At 30.8% G+C, this 16,341-nt stretch overlaps 2 protein-coding genes and 1 pseudogene across 2 annotated transcripts; all 3 read left to right on the forward strand.

Annotated features, from left to right (window-relative positions):
- The first annotated feature begins 1,017 nt into the window (after positions 1–1,017).
- LOC123888032 lies at positions 1,018–5,006 on the forward strand (annotated as a pseudogene).
- Positions 5,007–6,151: 1,145 nt separating this feature from the next.
- On the forward strand, positions 6,152–8,530 carry LOC123892329. Its single transcript, XM_045942119.1, has 9 exons — positions 6,152–6,301; positions 6,386–6,653; positions 6,736–6,832; positions 6,934–7,055; positions 7,204–7,288; positions 7,396–7,683; positions 7,788–7,905; positions 8,003–8,191; positions 8,291–8,530. The coding sequence occupies exons 1-9, from the start codon at positions 6,152–6,154 to the stop codon at positions 8,453–8,455; spliced, it is 1,482 nt and encodes a 493-aa protein (XP_045798075.1). The 3' UTR covers positions 8,456–8,530.
- Positions 8,531–10,702: 2,172 nt separating this feature from the next.
- Positions 10,703–13,179, forward strand: LOC123892330 (replication protein A 70 kDa DNA-binding subunit A-like). The gene is made up of 10 exons (XM_045942121.1): positions 10,703–10,852; positions 10,931–11,198; positions 11,357–11,453; positions 11,587–11,708; positions 11,842–11,926; positions 12,021–12,308; positions 12,411–12,528; positions 12,617–12,805; positions 12,910–12,913; positions 13,001–13,179. Exons 1-10 carry the CDS (start codon positions 10,703–10,705, stop codon positions 13,177–13,179), a joined length of 1,500 nt encoding a protein of 499 aa, XP_045798077.1.
- Positions 13,180–16,341: the final 3,162 nt, after the last annotated feature.

Consider the following 16,341-nt stretch of genomic DNA (forward strand, 5'->3'; position numbering starts at 1 on the left):
TTGCCCAGGAAAACTTGATTTTGGACTGTACAATCCGAAATGCTTTGATTTTTAAAATTTTGCATCAATTCGGATTCTACCAACTGGAAACGCTCATATTCGGTGTGTAGGATTCGAATTGAGTCTATATAGCCTATATTTCAGAAGTTGCACTTTCATAACCACTTGGACACTCAATTGGGAGCTTTGGAGCTAGGACGATTTTTTTTGGCTTATCAGAGACTTGAAAGCAACGTTTATTCACTCAAAGAGGGGCGTAATACTCAATCGGAGTCATAAAGAGGTAATAAGCACTTTAAACCGTTAATTTTTTCAATTTTCATGGTTTTATGATCGCAGTCGCGTTTGGCTCATACAATCCGAACCCATTTCGGATCCCACATGCCAAACTGGACAACTTTTTAAAATTTTGAAATTTATTGTGATAGGTAGGGTTTGTGATGGCCGAACCTCCGTTTGAAATGAAACCGAACATCGATGAACCCGACATTGCACAACCTAATGTAGTTGAACCCGCAAAAGAGCAAATTCCGAACATGCATAATGTTGGCCTGTAAAACTGTAAAAAATTTCTGCAGGAAACTTGATTTTGGACTGTACACTCCAAACCTGTAATTTTAGTGACCATTTCGGTTCGCAGGATCCAAACCTGTGATTTTCGTGACTATTTCGGTTCGCAGGATCCAAACCTGTGATTTTCGTGACCATTTCGGTTCGCAGAATCCGAACATAATTGATTTTGGATTGTAGACTCCAAACCAACGTATAAGCACAATTTTCGCCCCCCCCCCCCCCCCCCAAACGTGTTCCCATCTATAATTGGCTTGTTTCGGATCCCACGAACCACACATAATATATTTCGGATCCTAGGATCCATAGCTTCCTAAACCCCCCAAATTCAAGGTTATTTTGGGATTTTTGGGGGGTTTAAGAGAAACATGGGGGCGAAAAAAGCAATTTTCGTAAGATTCTCACAATTACCAAACGTAAAATTTTTCAACCCTCCTCGCTTTTTGCCGCCTCAATTTGCTTTTGCTGCCTACGACGTCGTTTCGTCTATCAACAATGGACATCGAGTTCGAACACAAACCTGAAACTCAAGAACAAGAAGAAGAAGAAGATGAAGATTCGTATTCTTCGGATTCAGAAATCGATGATGCTTTGGATTTGTTGGATTCAAGAAATGATGAATATGTGTCTTCCCTTAATTCCTTGCGCCCTAATGCTCATGGTGGTCACATTCCTGCTTCCCCATTGGAGGTGCTTTTCTTCCCCATTGTCACTATTTAACTGTCTTTTGTGTGTGAATTTTATTTAATCATTGTGGCTTGATTATTTGCTAGCAACATTACATGTGTTAATTTTGTTACTAATTCATAGAGTAAATCACTATCTTGGTTATAGAGCATGTCTAAAAGAAGATCACAGACTTCTATTTATAATGATAAAGACTAGGAATACTAGGAAGTTGTAGCTGTTTTTGTGTATGTGATCTTGAATTGTAACTTGTATCTCAAATGCGTCTTTGAATATTTTAAATGGATTGCTTTGATTTTTCAGTTGTGGGATGATTTGTTTGCTTTTATGTTATGTGGAATTTGTTGTCTGGTTCTAGTTTTTTAAGCTAAGACAATTGGTGTGGCAGGAGTTGGAAGGACGTCTGAATATTGCCATGTCTAACACGGTAACAACAGCGATTCGTGGAAGTGTGAGAGATATGGCCATTGGTAAAACTAGAACTACTGAGAAAGCTGACCGAGCCACGGGTGAGCAGGTAAACAATAATTATTTCATAACATTAAGGTTTCGTTGTTTCTGTTATTAATTTTTCGATAAATCGTTGTAACTAACACTAAAACTCCCATAGGCAATTGATCCCAGAACGCGCATGGTTTTATTCAAGATGCTTAACAAAGGTGTATTTCAAGATATTAATGGATGTGTTTCAACTGGAAAGGAAGTATGTCATACACCAGAAGCTTTTATTTACATGTTTCAGTTTTTTTCTTTTTGATATTGTGATCAAGGTTTTATGATAGGGACTTGATGTGGATAATTGATTCTAGTTATCATATTTCTGATTGTTAGTGTCTTTTTGTTTTGTAATATTTTCTAACAGGCCAATGTTTATCATGCCACCAAATCCAATGGTCAAGAACTTGCAATTAAAATATACAAAACATCGATTCTGGCATTTTAGTTAAGGATTACACAGGCTACAGTAATATTTTATTTTATGACCTGACTTTTACGATCTGATTGATATCAGGGATAGAGATAGATATATGCAAGGAGATTTCCGGTTACAAAATGGGTACTGCGGGCGTAATCCCAGAAAAATGGTAAACACATGGGCATTAAAGGAAATGAGAAATCTCATGAGGTTTGCAACTTAACTAAAATCTGTTAAGATAACACTGTTGTAAAATGCGGTATAATAAATTACACTATGAATCGAATACTATATTTTTTCGTTGTTAAATGGCCTCCTTTATGTATGATCCCGTATAAGAAGAGTTTGATTACTTTTATGCATAAGCCGTTCTTTATTTTCTTTCTCCCTGTTTATATTGGAGTGCAGACTAAAGGCACAAGGAATTAGGTGCCCTACTCCACAACTTCTGAGGCTACATGTCCTGGTTATGGAATTTATTGGTACTACTTTTGTCCTGCATATTTTTTATACAATTTGGTTTCCAATTATACTCCATTGCCCTCAATTATGTTTGTTATATTGAATATTATATATGTCTACATTTGATTAAAAAAGGAAGAATGATGGAAACTTTGGAAAGTAAAGTAATGCACGGTTCAATATTGATCAAAAGCATTATCAGTCCTAGAAAATTCCGATTTCTTTCCGTAGCATATCATCTCAGAAGAAATGTAAGTAGGTTTTTAACTAAAGTTCTCTGGTTATTTGATTCATGTAGGAAAGGATGGTTGGGCCGCTCCACGTCTCAAAGATGCAGATTTGTCTTTAGACAAGTTACGGGAAGGCTATGTTGAGGTGTGTCATACAATATTCTAGTAAAGTTAGCATGGTTTAGAAGATAGAAATTTGCCGTTTAGCCGGTTTCTTTGATAGTATGTTGTTGGGCTTCTATAATATATAGTTCGTAGTTTGGCCCTCAGAAGCCTTTTGTCTAGAGTGATTACTAAAAGCTAGAGTTGTTCACATGGCGGCTATAGTTGCGCTATAGCATAGCGGAATTTCAACAAATTGCTATTGTTCTGGGATACACTATTTAGTACAAAGTGTTGCTAAATAGTGGATCCAGTTGTGTTGTAACACTGTAGCCTAGTGGATCCAGTTGTGATTGAACCTTGCTAAAAGCTCACTTGTCTGATTAAAGCAATTTAGAAGTCTACACTATCTTCTGGGGTATCATTTAAGGATTCTCAATGGAATCACTTCTCACACATTTCTTATACCTTTCTAAACTCTAAAGGTGCTAAGGTTTATTCTGTTATGCCAATTTTTGCGGCTGACATTATGAGCATTTGCATTTCAGATAATTGTTGCGATGCGGACATTATATCAAAAGTGCAAACTGGTGCATGGTGACCTCAGTGAATATAATATACTTTATTATGAGGTGAATATTTCTTTGGCTGTTTATATTTTAGTGACTATATGTCTCTCTGTCAATAGTTTACTTATTTATTCTTTATTTATCAGGGTCACTTGTATATTATCGATGTTTCTCAAGCGGTTGACCCTGACCATCCTTATGCTCTTGATTTTCTGCGTAACGATATTATTCATGTATCGGTAAGCACTCCTACGCTCTAGGCTCTAGCTTTACATTACACATTTGTCCCCTTTCTCATTATGAGGCTAATAAGGAAAAAGTGTGGTTAACTACTTAATTGCAGGATTTCTTTAAGAAAAATGGTGTAGGTGTCATGACATTAAGAGAACTGTTCGATTTTATTGTTGATGCGTCGATTGCTGATGATGCTGTGGATAATTATTTGGAAAAGGTATTTGTCTTTAGTTTGTAGTTGTTTACTTTCTCTGAAGTCTGAACAACTTCAAACATATTTTTATTTTCTTAAAAAATGTCTAGGTGCAACAAAACATTTTGGCCAGAGGAGATGTATCTGTAGAGGATGAGATTGCAGACTGGGTATTTGCACAGGTAACTTGCCATATTAAATTACTTTTTGTTTCAAACTGAGAATCGAGCATAATGCAATAAAATGAAGAAAAAACTGAAGAAATTCAGGGAGTATAATCTATAGATATTTGTATGAGTTTGATTTTGAAAACAGTATGAGGTTGATTTTGATAACTTTTTCAATGTATTTTGAAAAACTAAAAGCACTACTCATATTGATCTTTTTTAGGCACATTGATTGTTTTCTCTCCATTCTGACATGTTCAATTTCTGAAACTCTTGTTACAGTCTTACATTCCAAAGACACTAGACGATGTTAAGAATGCCGAGGAAGTGGGAAAGACATTGAAAGTTTATATTATCCGACGATTACAGGACTTAAACATGCTCTCACTGAAATGACCAGCCACTTAGAAAATGATGCCGAGTCCGAGTCTCAATCTGACGAGGACGAAGATAATGAAAGCGATTCTGAAGAGATTTCGTGTTTTGAAAGTGATCCAGATACTCCTCTTGATAAGAAATCGGCTAGGAAAGTAGCTAGGAAAGAAAATAAAAAGAAGGTGAAAGAGGAGAAAAGAGAAGCAAGGAAAACTAAAGTCCCCAAGGCTGTGAAGAAAAGAAAGAAAAAATTGTCTAAATCCCACAAGACAAGATAGACAGAAGTTATTAGTAATGGCTATATGAGTTTAGGTTTTGAATTTTTAGATAAAAGTTATAATAATAATACAGTAAAAGAAGTGGAAAAAAAATAGTAATTTTGTTTTCTTAGCATATATATGAGATGTTAGAATTAATTTTATGAATATTTCAATTTTGTTCTACTATTCAATTTTTATGTGGATGTTGAGAGGCTACACATGCAAAATGGTTTTTCAGTAATGATTGTTAGTTATAGTTGAGTACAACGTTTATATTTTTCAATATTGATTGTTAATTATATTTATGTTGATTTTAGGATCTGAGTTTGTGTTATAGCTTTTACTATGTCTATGGTTCATTGCAATTGGTGTTAGATTTGGATTTACTGCTGTAATTATTTTAACAAAGTTTCAGCTGTTGTAGTCAATAAACTTAGAGTTGTTAGATAGAGATCAGATGACTCAAATAGTAGTTCGGCAAAATAGAAACATGATATCTAAACTGTCATATATTTATCATCGGTTGAAGTTATTGACTCGGATACAATTGATAAACCATTTCTTTCTTGCTCTTTAGGGTTTGTGTATTTGGTTACGTGAAGCTTAACATTTCTTTCTTTCTTTCTAGGAACTCATTTTTTCTTTCTGAATTGCATTTTTTACCGACTTGCTTCCTATACTACCTTCATGGCCGCATCTAGGAGGAAGTTAGATGAATCTAACATGGTGGTTTTACTACATCACATGTTAGATTAATTCGACATGATAGGTGCTGATGAAGAGGCATCAGAGAATCAAAACTGCATTTTTATTTGCAAGATTAAACTAACATGATTGCGTTTGCGGTGAGTTTTGTAAAATTATGATGTGTCACAGTAATTTTGATAAAAGTTACACTTTTGAGTTTAATAAAATAACATTGTCACCATAATTTTATCAGACTTGCGCAAATATAAACATGCACTTTTACCTGTACTTTTTCCATACTTGTCTTAACTGCTATACTGTGAGAGATAAAATAACCTTTTTAGTAAGCTATCTATACTCTTCACGAAGAGAGTATCCCCCAAATCCACTGTTGATTCACGTTTTTGGTGGTTTCGTCTTCTGCCATCTCTGATCCAGAATTTACCATTCTCTTGCTCGCGTGTCGTGTTATGTGTGGCTCTGAACAATGATGGCAGGTTTTCCCTTTTCCCTTTCTGAACATCTCTTTATAGATCTGTTATTTGATTCAGAAATCTGTCCTATATCTATATCTGTTACAAAAATCAGATTTTTGAAGTATATAAGTGTCTCAGGCCAGATCCAAAAAACAAAACACTGAGTTATTTGTTTTCGATTTTGGATTTTGGATTTGGTTCTTGAAAGATTTAATTCAAAGCAATGGTTAATGTTTATAGCAAAATCAGTGATGTTCGTGTTGGGAAATTGCCATGTTTGTTGAAGGTTCGTGTGATGTGTTTGTGGATCGTGAAGTCAAATTTCATTCCTGGCCAGGAGAATTCAATTGAAATGGTGCTTATCGATGAGAAGGTACATTAGGTTAATTAAATCTATTTGTGTTTTATATGCATCACAAAATTTAATTGGTTATTCAGTCATATTAGTTGTTTTCAGGGTTCCAAGATTCATGCTACTGTTCGAAGGCATTTGATTCATATGTTTAAGGGTGTTCTTATTGAAGGTGAAGCTTATACTTTATCTACTTTTTCTGTTGTCGAAGCTTATGGGTTGTGCAGGCCGACCAGGCATCCTTGTCGTTTGTTTTTTCATTCTACCACGTTGTTGGAAAGAGTAGAATGTCCATTAATAAAGAAAAATGGACTGTCATTGATGGATATTGGGAAAATTAATTCTCATACATGTGACAGCAATTATTTAGTTGGTTAGTGAATCTTTTTGTCATTGAATTTTATATTGAATTATTTAATTGACAGTTTATTAACATTTGGTTTTTTGATTTGAAGATTTAATTGGAGTTATGAGTGGTATTTCTTCTCTAAATGAGTTTACCAAAAATGGTGAACGTGTTAAGATGATTGTAATCGAGTTATCAGACCCCAGGTACGTTGTTTTTTCTAATAGAGTTTTGTTGTAGTGTTTATTTTCTTTTTAGTTGAATATTTCTCATTCTTATATTCTTGATGTTTTTTGAGATTTTTAAGAGGTGACTGTCATGTTGTGTTGTTTGGTGGTATTGTTGACTACTTGATTCAAATGATGAGAACTCTACAAGGAGGATTACCTGTTGTTGTTGTCCAGTTTGCCAAAATTAGATTTTTTAGAGGTAAACAATTATTTATTTGATAAGTTATTAGATAAGGATTAATTGATGTTATTGTTGTGTTTATTTTATATTTTATTTGTAATGTTTGGAATTCCAAATTCTAAATTTAAAATTCTAAATTCTGAAATTATTAATTATTTTGCTACAGGTCGTGTTCTTCTTCAGAATATTCAAGATGTTACTAAGTTGTGGTTGAATCCTGCAGTTGAAGATGCTGTGTTGTATGGTCGAAGGTTGGCTATATTATTCTGTTTCTCTGAATATGGATTTTTTGTTTGCTTATTTAACCAGTGATAAAAGTTTGTTTTAATTTTATATAATTTTGATTTGATTTTGATAGGTTGAATAAGATGCGCGGTGGTCCTACTACGCATGTGCCGTTAATAGGTCCTGGGCGTAAACCTTCTTTGGGTGATGAGTTTCTGCATCTGTATCCGAAGAAAACCATTGCTGATTTGAAATTTACACTTGAAGATGGACCTTTTATTGTGTCTGCTGTGATCGATGGTTTGGTCGAAGGAGAGGATTGGTGGTTTCCTTCTTGTCGTTGTTCAAAACGTTTGATACCAAATGCTGGGTTTTATTATTGTCGAAGTTGTTCAAAACATGTTTTCCATGTTGTGCCTAGGTATATTTTAATTGTTGTATTTGTTTGTTTTTATATTTAAATATTTATTACTGTAAATGTTTTTTGTTCAAGTTGGAAACTATTTATTCCTTTATTTTGAATAGGTTTTGTGTCAAAGTACATGTTACTGATGGTATTGAAGATGCAATGTTTGTTCTTTCTGATGATGCTATGTGTTACCTGATTCGCACTAAATGTAGTGTTTTGGTTTCATCCTACAAGGTTGTGCTTACTTATTATGCTATTCAGGAATTTTTTTATTTTATTTTTTTGTTACATATTTTGGTATTCATCAATTTAATTGGTTTTATACTGATAGGGAATGAATCGCGTTAATCCACCTGATGTCTTAAAGCAATTGGAAGGTTTAAAGTTGTTATTTAAAGTAGTTACTGTTTCGTCTTTGAATCCGATTTACAAAGGTTGCTTCAAAGTGGCTAGGGTTTGTGTTGATGCTGGTATTATTAAATCTTTTTCAAATGGTGGAATTTATCATACTCCTGAACAGGTTATTTTTAGTTAATATTTTATGTGTATTCATTTTCTTTTTAATGGTTATTTTCAAAGTTTTAATTTTTTTTTTAAATTTTTTTGTTATTTGATTTAGTTGGTTTATAAGTCAGGCATTGCTGAAATTGATGAACCCTTTATTTTGGGTAATCAGCACATTGAACATGGGGATATTTTTATGAAGAGGTCTTTGAATGCTGCATTTGAAAATGCTGCTTGGCAGGAAGACCAAAGTTATCACAAACGATCCAGAGATTATTAAGTTTATTTTGTATTATTAGTTTGAAATGTATGTATTGTGGAGACATTAAATCTAATGTAATGTTGGTTGTGTATCCATGTTGTGGATTTTTAATTTTATATATTATGAGTTCTTTTGGGATTTACTGGATATGTCTATTTTAACCAATGTATAATCAGCAAATTTTTCTCTGCATTTATATGTAATGTATTGGTAGTGTACTTTTCTGTTCTATTTTGTTTTGTAATATTCATAGGTTATTATGAAATTAATTTAATCAGCAAGTTTTCTTTGTAAATTATTCATTTCAGCTGTGTTTGTCAATTGCAATTTTTTATTTTGGCTACCAGTCCAAAGTTGTTTTCTAAATCGAATTGTTCACATTGATTTGTCCAAAAATGTCTAGGAACTATTAAAGGAAAATGGAAGGCCCATTTATTAAATACTAAATCTACTTTTTGGCCCAACTATTGTCATTGTGTTGTTCTCTAATTTCATCTACTGCTGCATCAGTGTTGTTGTGCTTGTGGCACTTTATTCAATTATTCATTTGTTAGATTTACTACAAAGATTAAGATCACAAACAGGTTATATATTTTTTGGATAAACTTGTGCAATTAGCATTCATATATGCTGTTATCTACATTTAAAAATTGAATATTTGGTTGCTTTGAATTATTATTTTTGTTTGTTTTTGGGGTACGATTTTTGTAGATATGTTAAATTAAAAAGTTTTTATATTACATGGGTGATGCTTCTTTTGAATTAGATGGAAACAATTATATATACGGGTTTGGGCGTAAGTAGTTATTTGATTGATCTTATAGTTGGATATATCATTGTGGTATTGCGTTTGGGGGTCGATAGTTTCATTTCATCTTGAATCTTATAGTATAAGTATCGTGTATGCTGGCGGATACAAACTGGAAAGGACAAAACTTACATCAATTTCCATACATGCATTTATTACTTTTCCAACTAAAATTATTGTTTGTGAAATTTTAGTGGAAAAGTGGCCTTAAAAAATATTCAATTACGATAAATTTAATTTTCCCATGTGGCCGAGGGGTGTAAATCAAACATGAGTTGTGTAATAGTATTTTATCATAAGTTACATGGTTACCTTTTTTATTTATCTACAATATCCAAGCCCAATTTTGATAGTTTTTACAATAAAGCCCATTTATTTTTTCGATATGTTTTGTTCTTTACTTATTCCTTGAACTATAAAAATTCCTTATTACTGTTTAACTTTACCAAATTTTTTATTTCAAGTGATTGTTCACGAAAATAGGCATCTTCAAAGCATCTTCCAATTCAATTCTTCTACAAGTAGTTGTTGGTTATCTCCCTTCATGATTTCTTCGTCGATGAGGTTTTGCTTTTTTTCTTCGTCGATGAGGTTTTTTTATTTTATTTTGATTTCTTCAAAGCATCTTCATGATTTCTAGTGGGTTATCTAATAAATATTTATTTTAAAGATTGTGTTAGAAATCTGATTTTGTTTAAAAGGGTTTATATATTTTATTAATTAGATTAACATGAATTTTTTTAAAAATAAAAAATAAAAAATACCCAGATGAATATGCAATGTGATATGTGGTTTTCACATTATATTCGATTTTAATATGTTTGAGTGATAAAACAAATTACATATCAATTGATGTTCATAGTCCAAGGGTGGGTGACACTCTACTTTTCACCTTAATTCAAACTCCTCCATTTGAAATTAATGTCCAGCTTGAAAGTTGTATTTCCAGATTTTATAAGATTTTATTTACAGATTTTGTCTTTTCCTATTAATAGCAATACATTTTTTGACACTCTCATTCATATTATATCTATATTTGGAAATTTTGTAAAATGCCAAAAAAATTGTTTGTGTAGTTTTTAATTAAATATTTAAGGAATGTAATCATTGTTTTCCTGAACATGCGCCGATTATGTCAGATATGAACCGTTTTTCCCTATCATGCAGTCTGGCATAAATTAGGTCAGATTATTTTTCTTTTTTAGTCTGTACCTTGATTCTGTAACCCTGATTTGTTTAGGTTACAACAGTTCAGCTTTTTGTATTTTATGTTGTTAACTATAGCTATTCATTTGGCATCAAAAAAATATTATTAAAAGTAAAAAAATTAGGTGTACTATAAATATGTGTATCTTATCTCATTTTCAAATATGTCTTGTGGTGTTTTAGACTTTGAAAAGAAACATATAAATCTCTGTATTTTATAAAAATATTTTATAGAAGTAAGGATTGTTTTGATGGATTCAACTTTTGATATGTTATGTGATGTTGTTCCTGGAAGGGAATCATGGAGGGTTAAGGTTAGGGTTATTCGTGTGTGGGAAGTTCCTAATTTCTTGAATCCTGACCAGATTAATTCGATTGAAATGGTTTTGATCGATGAGAAGGTATTTAATTTTGTTTGTAAATTGTTAGTATCTATCTGTTCAGGTTTTTTATTAAAAAAGTTCATGTATTGTTTTTAGGGTGGGAAAATTCATGCTACAATCAGGAAACAATTGTTGTATCTTTTTAAGAACAAGATTTCGGAGGGTCATGTTTATAAAATTTCTTATTTGGCTGTTGCACCAAGTTCTGGGAGCTATCGAACAACGTTGCATCCATACAAGTTCTTTTTTCAGATGAAGACCAAAATTCAAATCTGTCAAAGTGATGATATACCAAATTTTGGATTGTCAATTAGTAATATATCTGATGTTTGTTCTCATACCATTGATTATGATTTTTTAGTTGGTATGTATTTTTTTTTTATTATGGATATTATAGTATTTTTTTGTTGACAAATTATTGATATTATAACTTGAATTTTCTATTCATTGTGTTTTTATATATCACTCGGAGTTTTATGTTTTTTATATAATTGTGTTTAACATATTATATTGTTGTTTCAGATGTCATGGGTATAATGACTGGTATTTCTGTAGAGAGGGAATACATTAAAGATGGAAGAGTTACAAAAATGATAGTTGTGGAGTTGACTGATAAGAGGTTTTTTTATTTAATTTTAGTTGATATATTATTTTGACTATTACTAATTGTTATTAAATATTTTTACAGTGTATTTTTGCTAATTTTGACTATTACTAATTGGTTTTTTAATGCGTTTGATTTTCAATATTAGTGGTAAGTGTGAAATTGCATTGTTTGGAGACTATGTTGATATACTCCAGAAGAAAATGGAGAGTAATTCTGAAGGCTTACCAGTTGTAGCTGTTCAATTTGCCAAAGTTAAGATTTTTAGAGGTATTATTTTTCAAATAAGTTATTTTTGTTATCTTTGTGTTACCTTAAGTATTAATGCTATATTGCTACTGGTTTAATTGTTTATTTTTTGTTTTGTTTTGATGTATTATGTTTTTTTTGACTTTTCATTCAGATAAAGTTTCGCTGCAAAATGTCATTAATACCACTCAGATTTTCATTAATCCTGATTTCAAAGAGGCTGTGGATTTAAGAAATGGGTACTAAGTGCTATTTTATTTTAACTTAAATTTTATGAGTTGTATGTTTAAAAATATCTTTGATTTTATATCATACTTTTTAATTTGTGTTTAGGAATATTAATGTTGGGATTGAACACTCTGGTGTTGTTCCTGTTCTTGGTCCTCGTGGTAAAGCTACTTTGGAGGAAGATTTTTTGCTTGGTTATCAAAAAAGCACAATCTCAAAACTTTTAGGGTCATCTGAGGATGGTATTTTTATTGTTCTGGCTGTAGTTACTGATTTGGTTGATGGGCAAGACTGGTGGTATCCCGCGTGTCGTTGTCACAAAAGTGTGATTGCTGATTCTGGAGCTTATTATTGTAAGGGTTGCGTTAAGCATGTTTTTCATATGGTTCCTAGGTGTGTATACATTTTTATTATGTTTGTTTTATCGTTGACTTTTTAAAATTAAAATTCAATTGATTTATATATAAATTCATTTATAAGTATATATATTTGCAGGTTTAAAGTTAAATTTAATGTTTGTGATGATACTGGTGATACTATCTTTGTTGTCTTTGACACTGATATGTATTCACTAATTGGAAAACAGTGCAGTGATTTGGTGTCTGCTGGAAAGGTAGTCTTATTATAATTCCAGGTTTATTTTAGATTTATTTTTACTGTTTTATTAATGTTTTACATTAACTTTATATGGATGCATTCAGGCTGAAAATGCTGGGTTTTATCCAAGTGAATTGAAGAAATTAATTGGTGCTAAGTTGTTGTTTAAGGTTGAAAAATCTTCCTCAACCAATGTTTTATTCGATGGTTCGTTTAAGGTTAAGCGTGTTTGCAATGATTCATCTATTTTGCAAATTTTCAATTCTCATGTCTCTGGAATTTCTGCTGCTGAGGTTCATCTCTATATTCTAAATTTCATTTGTATAATTCTAATTCCATTGTATTTTCATATCAATAACAATAAAAATGTGTAACATTTTAATTTTTCTATTTATAGATTGGTAAGGGTTCTGTCGAATCTAGTGGGTTGGTTGATGATGATGATGATGATGATGATGATGATGATGATGATATTGAGATTGTTAAAGAAACTCAACTAGATGGATTTGTATCTGGTCTTTTGGTTTCTCCTGGATCAGAACTGGCACCTACTAATAAACAATTTGCTGCTGGTTCTGCGAAGAGAGATTTGTCCACTGCTTTTGAAGATGCTGATGTTTCCAATGGTGCTGTTCCAATTAAGTCAGTGAAAATTGAAAAGGAGTAGAATATATATGTACTAGGTTGTCCTGTATGTGGTGTTATCGTTTGTTTGTTGGATTCCTAAATAATTACAGGACCTTGTGTGTTATCTTACGAGTTGTTGGTTGTTTTAAGTTGTGAATTTACAAACCATGTTAAGTGAGTTTGTATTAGAATATCCTGAAATTTAATGGTTTGTTGCAATTACTAATTAAATTTCAGGTTATATATATAAATGTATAAGGATCTTAAGTTATTCAGTGTTTTATAAATATATTATTTCCCAATTTATTTTAGTTTCTTTATAATATTATGATTTATAATGTTATAAATGTGGTTAATTATTTTGTTATTATTTATATTTATATTTATATTTTTATTTGATTATTTTTTTTTTGTTGACTTTATAATTCCATTGAATTTCTGACGTAAAAAAACATTAATTTTACAATTGAAATGTAGTGTTTTTTGGGACAAGTAATACAAATTCTATGTATTTTTTATTTGTATCACAGATAGGTTTGAAAACTTTATCAGGGGTAGATTTTTTGTGACCATGGAATGAAACTATGATTTCTGAATTATGTGATCATTAGGTTTTTTTATTGAATTTTCTGGGTATTTTTACAACATTGTGTTGACTAATATTTCTCAAATGGTAAAGATTTTTTAATTTATTCTATGTTTAGGTTCTAATCTATTCAGGGATATATATGTTGTAATACTTTTAAATTATAAGCAACAATAAATACCTGAGGTTTGGAGAAGAATGAATATTTTCATGTGTGTTAGAACACTTTGTTTGAGTATATTCACATAAATATTTGTTGATAATTGGTGCAAGTCAATGTTCTGCAGACTTTTCTCTAGATATTCATTTATTGATTTTTGTTCTCCTTTGCGATGTGTTTCCCTGTTGAATGCAAAACAAAATTGGTTAATTATTTGTTTATTCATTAAACAATATAAATATATCCCATAAAAATCGATATTTGGAAATAATTATTTAAAAATCCTTGGCAAGTTATACTACTACCTTTGTCTCTAATTATAAGATCCTGTTTGAGAATTGCACCTACATCAATTCATAATTTTGATCACTAATATATTTAATTGTCTATTAGTAAAAATTTAAAAAATTTAATATTTTGAAAATACTCATCAAAACAAATAGAACAAGATCTTATATGCTAATATTTACCTTTATATATTATTAAAAAAAATATGATTAAAAATAGGTAAATTAATAGTACATTTTTGTCAAAAAGGGTTTTATAACTAGGGACGGAGGTAGTATTTATTAACTAATTCTACATTTGATCCATTTTGTTTATAAACTTCATTAAATTTAACCGACCATTTTTTCTATTATCGTTGCACATATTTTGTTCTTTTTGTTATTTATATATGTTATTTTCTAACGTATTTGTTTTTATTTTTGTTAGGTTGGTGAGTTTGTTCAATTTATTTGTTATCACTTTAATATATTATATTTACTAATATTCAGTTTTCTTTATATTCTAATTATCCTACATTTTTATATTAGTCTGACTATTATGTATATGTTGGACAAGTTTTCCCTCCAGACATTTTTTTTTGAATTGCATGTATCTAATATAATATTATTATTTACTACTTTAATTTTATTTTGCAATTGAAGTATCATGAACCTTTTGCTATTTAAAGAAGTTTAGATAAATCATTTTGCATGTCTTTTACAAAGGAACCAAAAAATTAGTTATTATGGTTTATCATGATTTTGGTTTTGAAGATTCTTTGTTAATATCCAAGGTTGAATCATTTATAGGATTGCATGATGTGCAAAATTTCTCAAAATTCTGTGAATCAAAACTTGATGGTACTGCCGTTGTTTGTGTTTGCTTTTTTGGTGTTATCGAAGGTGTTGATATGTGGTTCAAAGAGGATAATTCACAAAGGTTTGTTGCATATTTCATCAGTTTAAAATTTCTATTTATTTTATTAGAATACTTGGAGATTATATATGTATGATAAATTTTTGTAGGTTCCGTCTTAGTTTAACCGGGGGTGATTTAACTGGAGAGGCTGCTTTCAAGTTGAATGACGAAGTCGTTAAGCAATTGGTTCCGGAAACTTGCAAGGTTTTATCATCCATGGTAAGTGGGTTTCCTTTTGAGATATATCCTTACTTCATTGATTTGCAAGTTTATTTATTTTGTGTTATTGAAAATTTTGTAGGTTAGAGGAGGTTCTCTTTATCCTCAAGAACTTGATTCTCTCTTTGGTGATCCCTTCTTATTAAAAGTACAAAAAAAAGGGAGGGCTGAAAGTGTTACCATTGAATCTTACGAAGTTTTGGATGTATGCGCTGATTCACTTCTTGTGAATTTTTTCATTGAAAATTATCTATTTGTTTGTGGTGATGAAGTGAGTATTGTTATTGTTTTTAAAGATACTTTAGGGATTATTATTATTATTATTATTATTATTATTATTATTATTATTATCAATTTTACATGATTTATTTCATTTGTCAGGTTCATATTGCCGAAAAAAATGAGGTTCACGTTGGCTCTCCACTGAAAGATTATAATCATATAGATGATTTCGATCAACTTGGATTTGAAGTTCTTGATGATGAAAAAAAATTGCCTGTTGTTATTGCAAATGATGACCCTAATGGAAAAAAAAGAAAACTTCCTGAAGGTTTTGAAGTTGATGAAGAAATCAGCAAAGTTCAGAAGTATAAAATGTGAATGCTTATGCAAAAACTAAACCTAGGATATTTAAATGTTAAATAATTGTCAGATCTGTATCATGAACTCTTTGTTGTTGTTTTTGTTATCTAGAATCCTAAGGTTTATTTTTTGTAATGAATGTATTGTCTTATGTATTATTAGGTAAATTTTGTAAGGTTGATTCAAGTGTTTTGCAATCATCTTATGGAAGTTAAATAATGTTATAATTCAAATTAAATAATATTATTAAGTGTTTGTGTTTTATTGTTTTGTAGAAATTATATTTGAATTTATATGTCGAACAAAAAAAACAAGTACCCAATTTCATACAATAGCTATTACAATTTTTATTATAGTTTATTTTTAAAGGATAATTCACTTTTTTTGTGGGTCAAAAGTTGGCGATTTTAAATTTTTTTTAATGTCACCTGATTGAATTAATTTATCTTAGACTTTAAATTAACATTAAT

Source organism: Trifolium pratense, linkage group LG6, assembly GCF_020283565.1.
Source record: "Trifolium pratense cultivar HEN17-A07 linkage group LG6, ARS_RC_1.1, whole genome shotgun sequence".
Lineage (NCBI taxonomy): Eukaryota > Viridiplantae > Streptophyta > Magnoliopsida > Fabales > Fabaceae > Trifolium > Trifolium pratense.

Bases quoted from the DNA above. Each gene is read 5' to 3' on its own strand.
- LOC123892329 (XM_045942119.1), top strand. From the start codon at position 6,152: ATGGTTAATGTTTATAGCAAAATCAGTGATGTTCGTGTTGGGAAATTG. The intron at 7,684-7,787 runs GTATATTTTAAT...TATTTTGAATAG, and splicing joins GTTTTCCATGTTGTGCCTAG to GTTTTGTGTCAAAGTACATG. The intron at 7,906-8,002 runs GTTGTGCTTACT...TTATACTGATAG, and splicing joins TTTTGGTTTCATCCTACAAG to GGAATGAATCGCGTTAATCC.
- LOC123892330 (XM_045942121.1), top strand. From the start codon at position 10,703: ATGGATTCAACTTTTGATATGTTATGTGATGTTGTTCCTGGAAGGGAA. The intron at 11,199-11,356 runs GTATGTATTTTT...TTGTTGTTTCAG, and splicing joins TGATTATGATTTTTTAGTTG to ATGTCATGGGTATAATGACT. The intron at 12,309-12,410 runs GTGTGTATACAT...ATATATTTGCAG, and splicing joins GTTTTTCATATGGTTCCTAG to GTTTAAAGTTAAATTTAATG.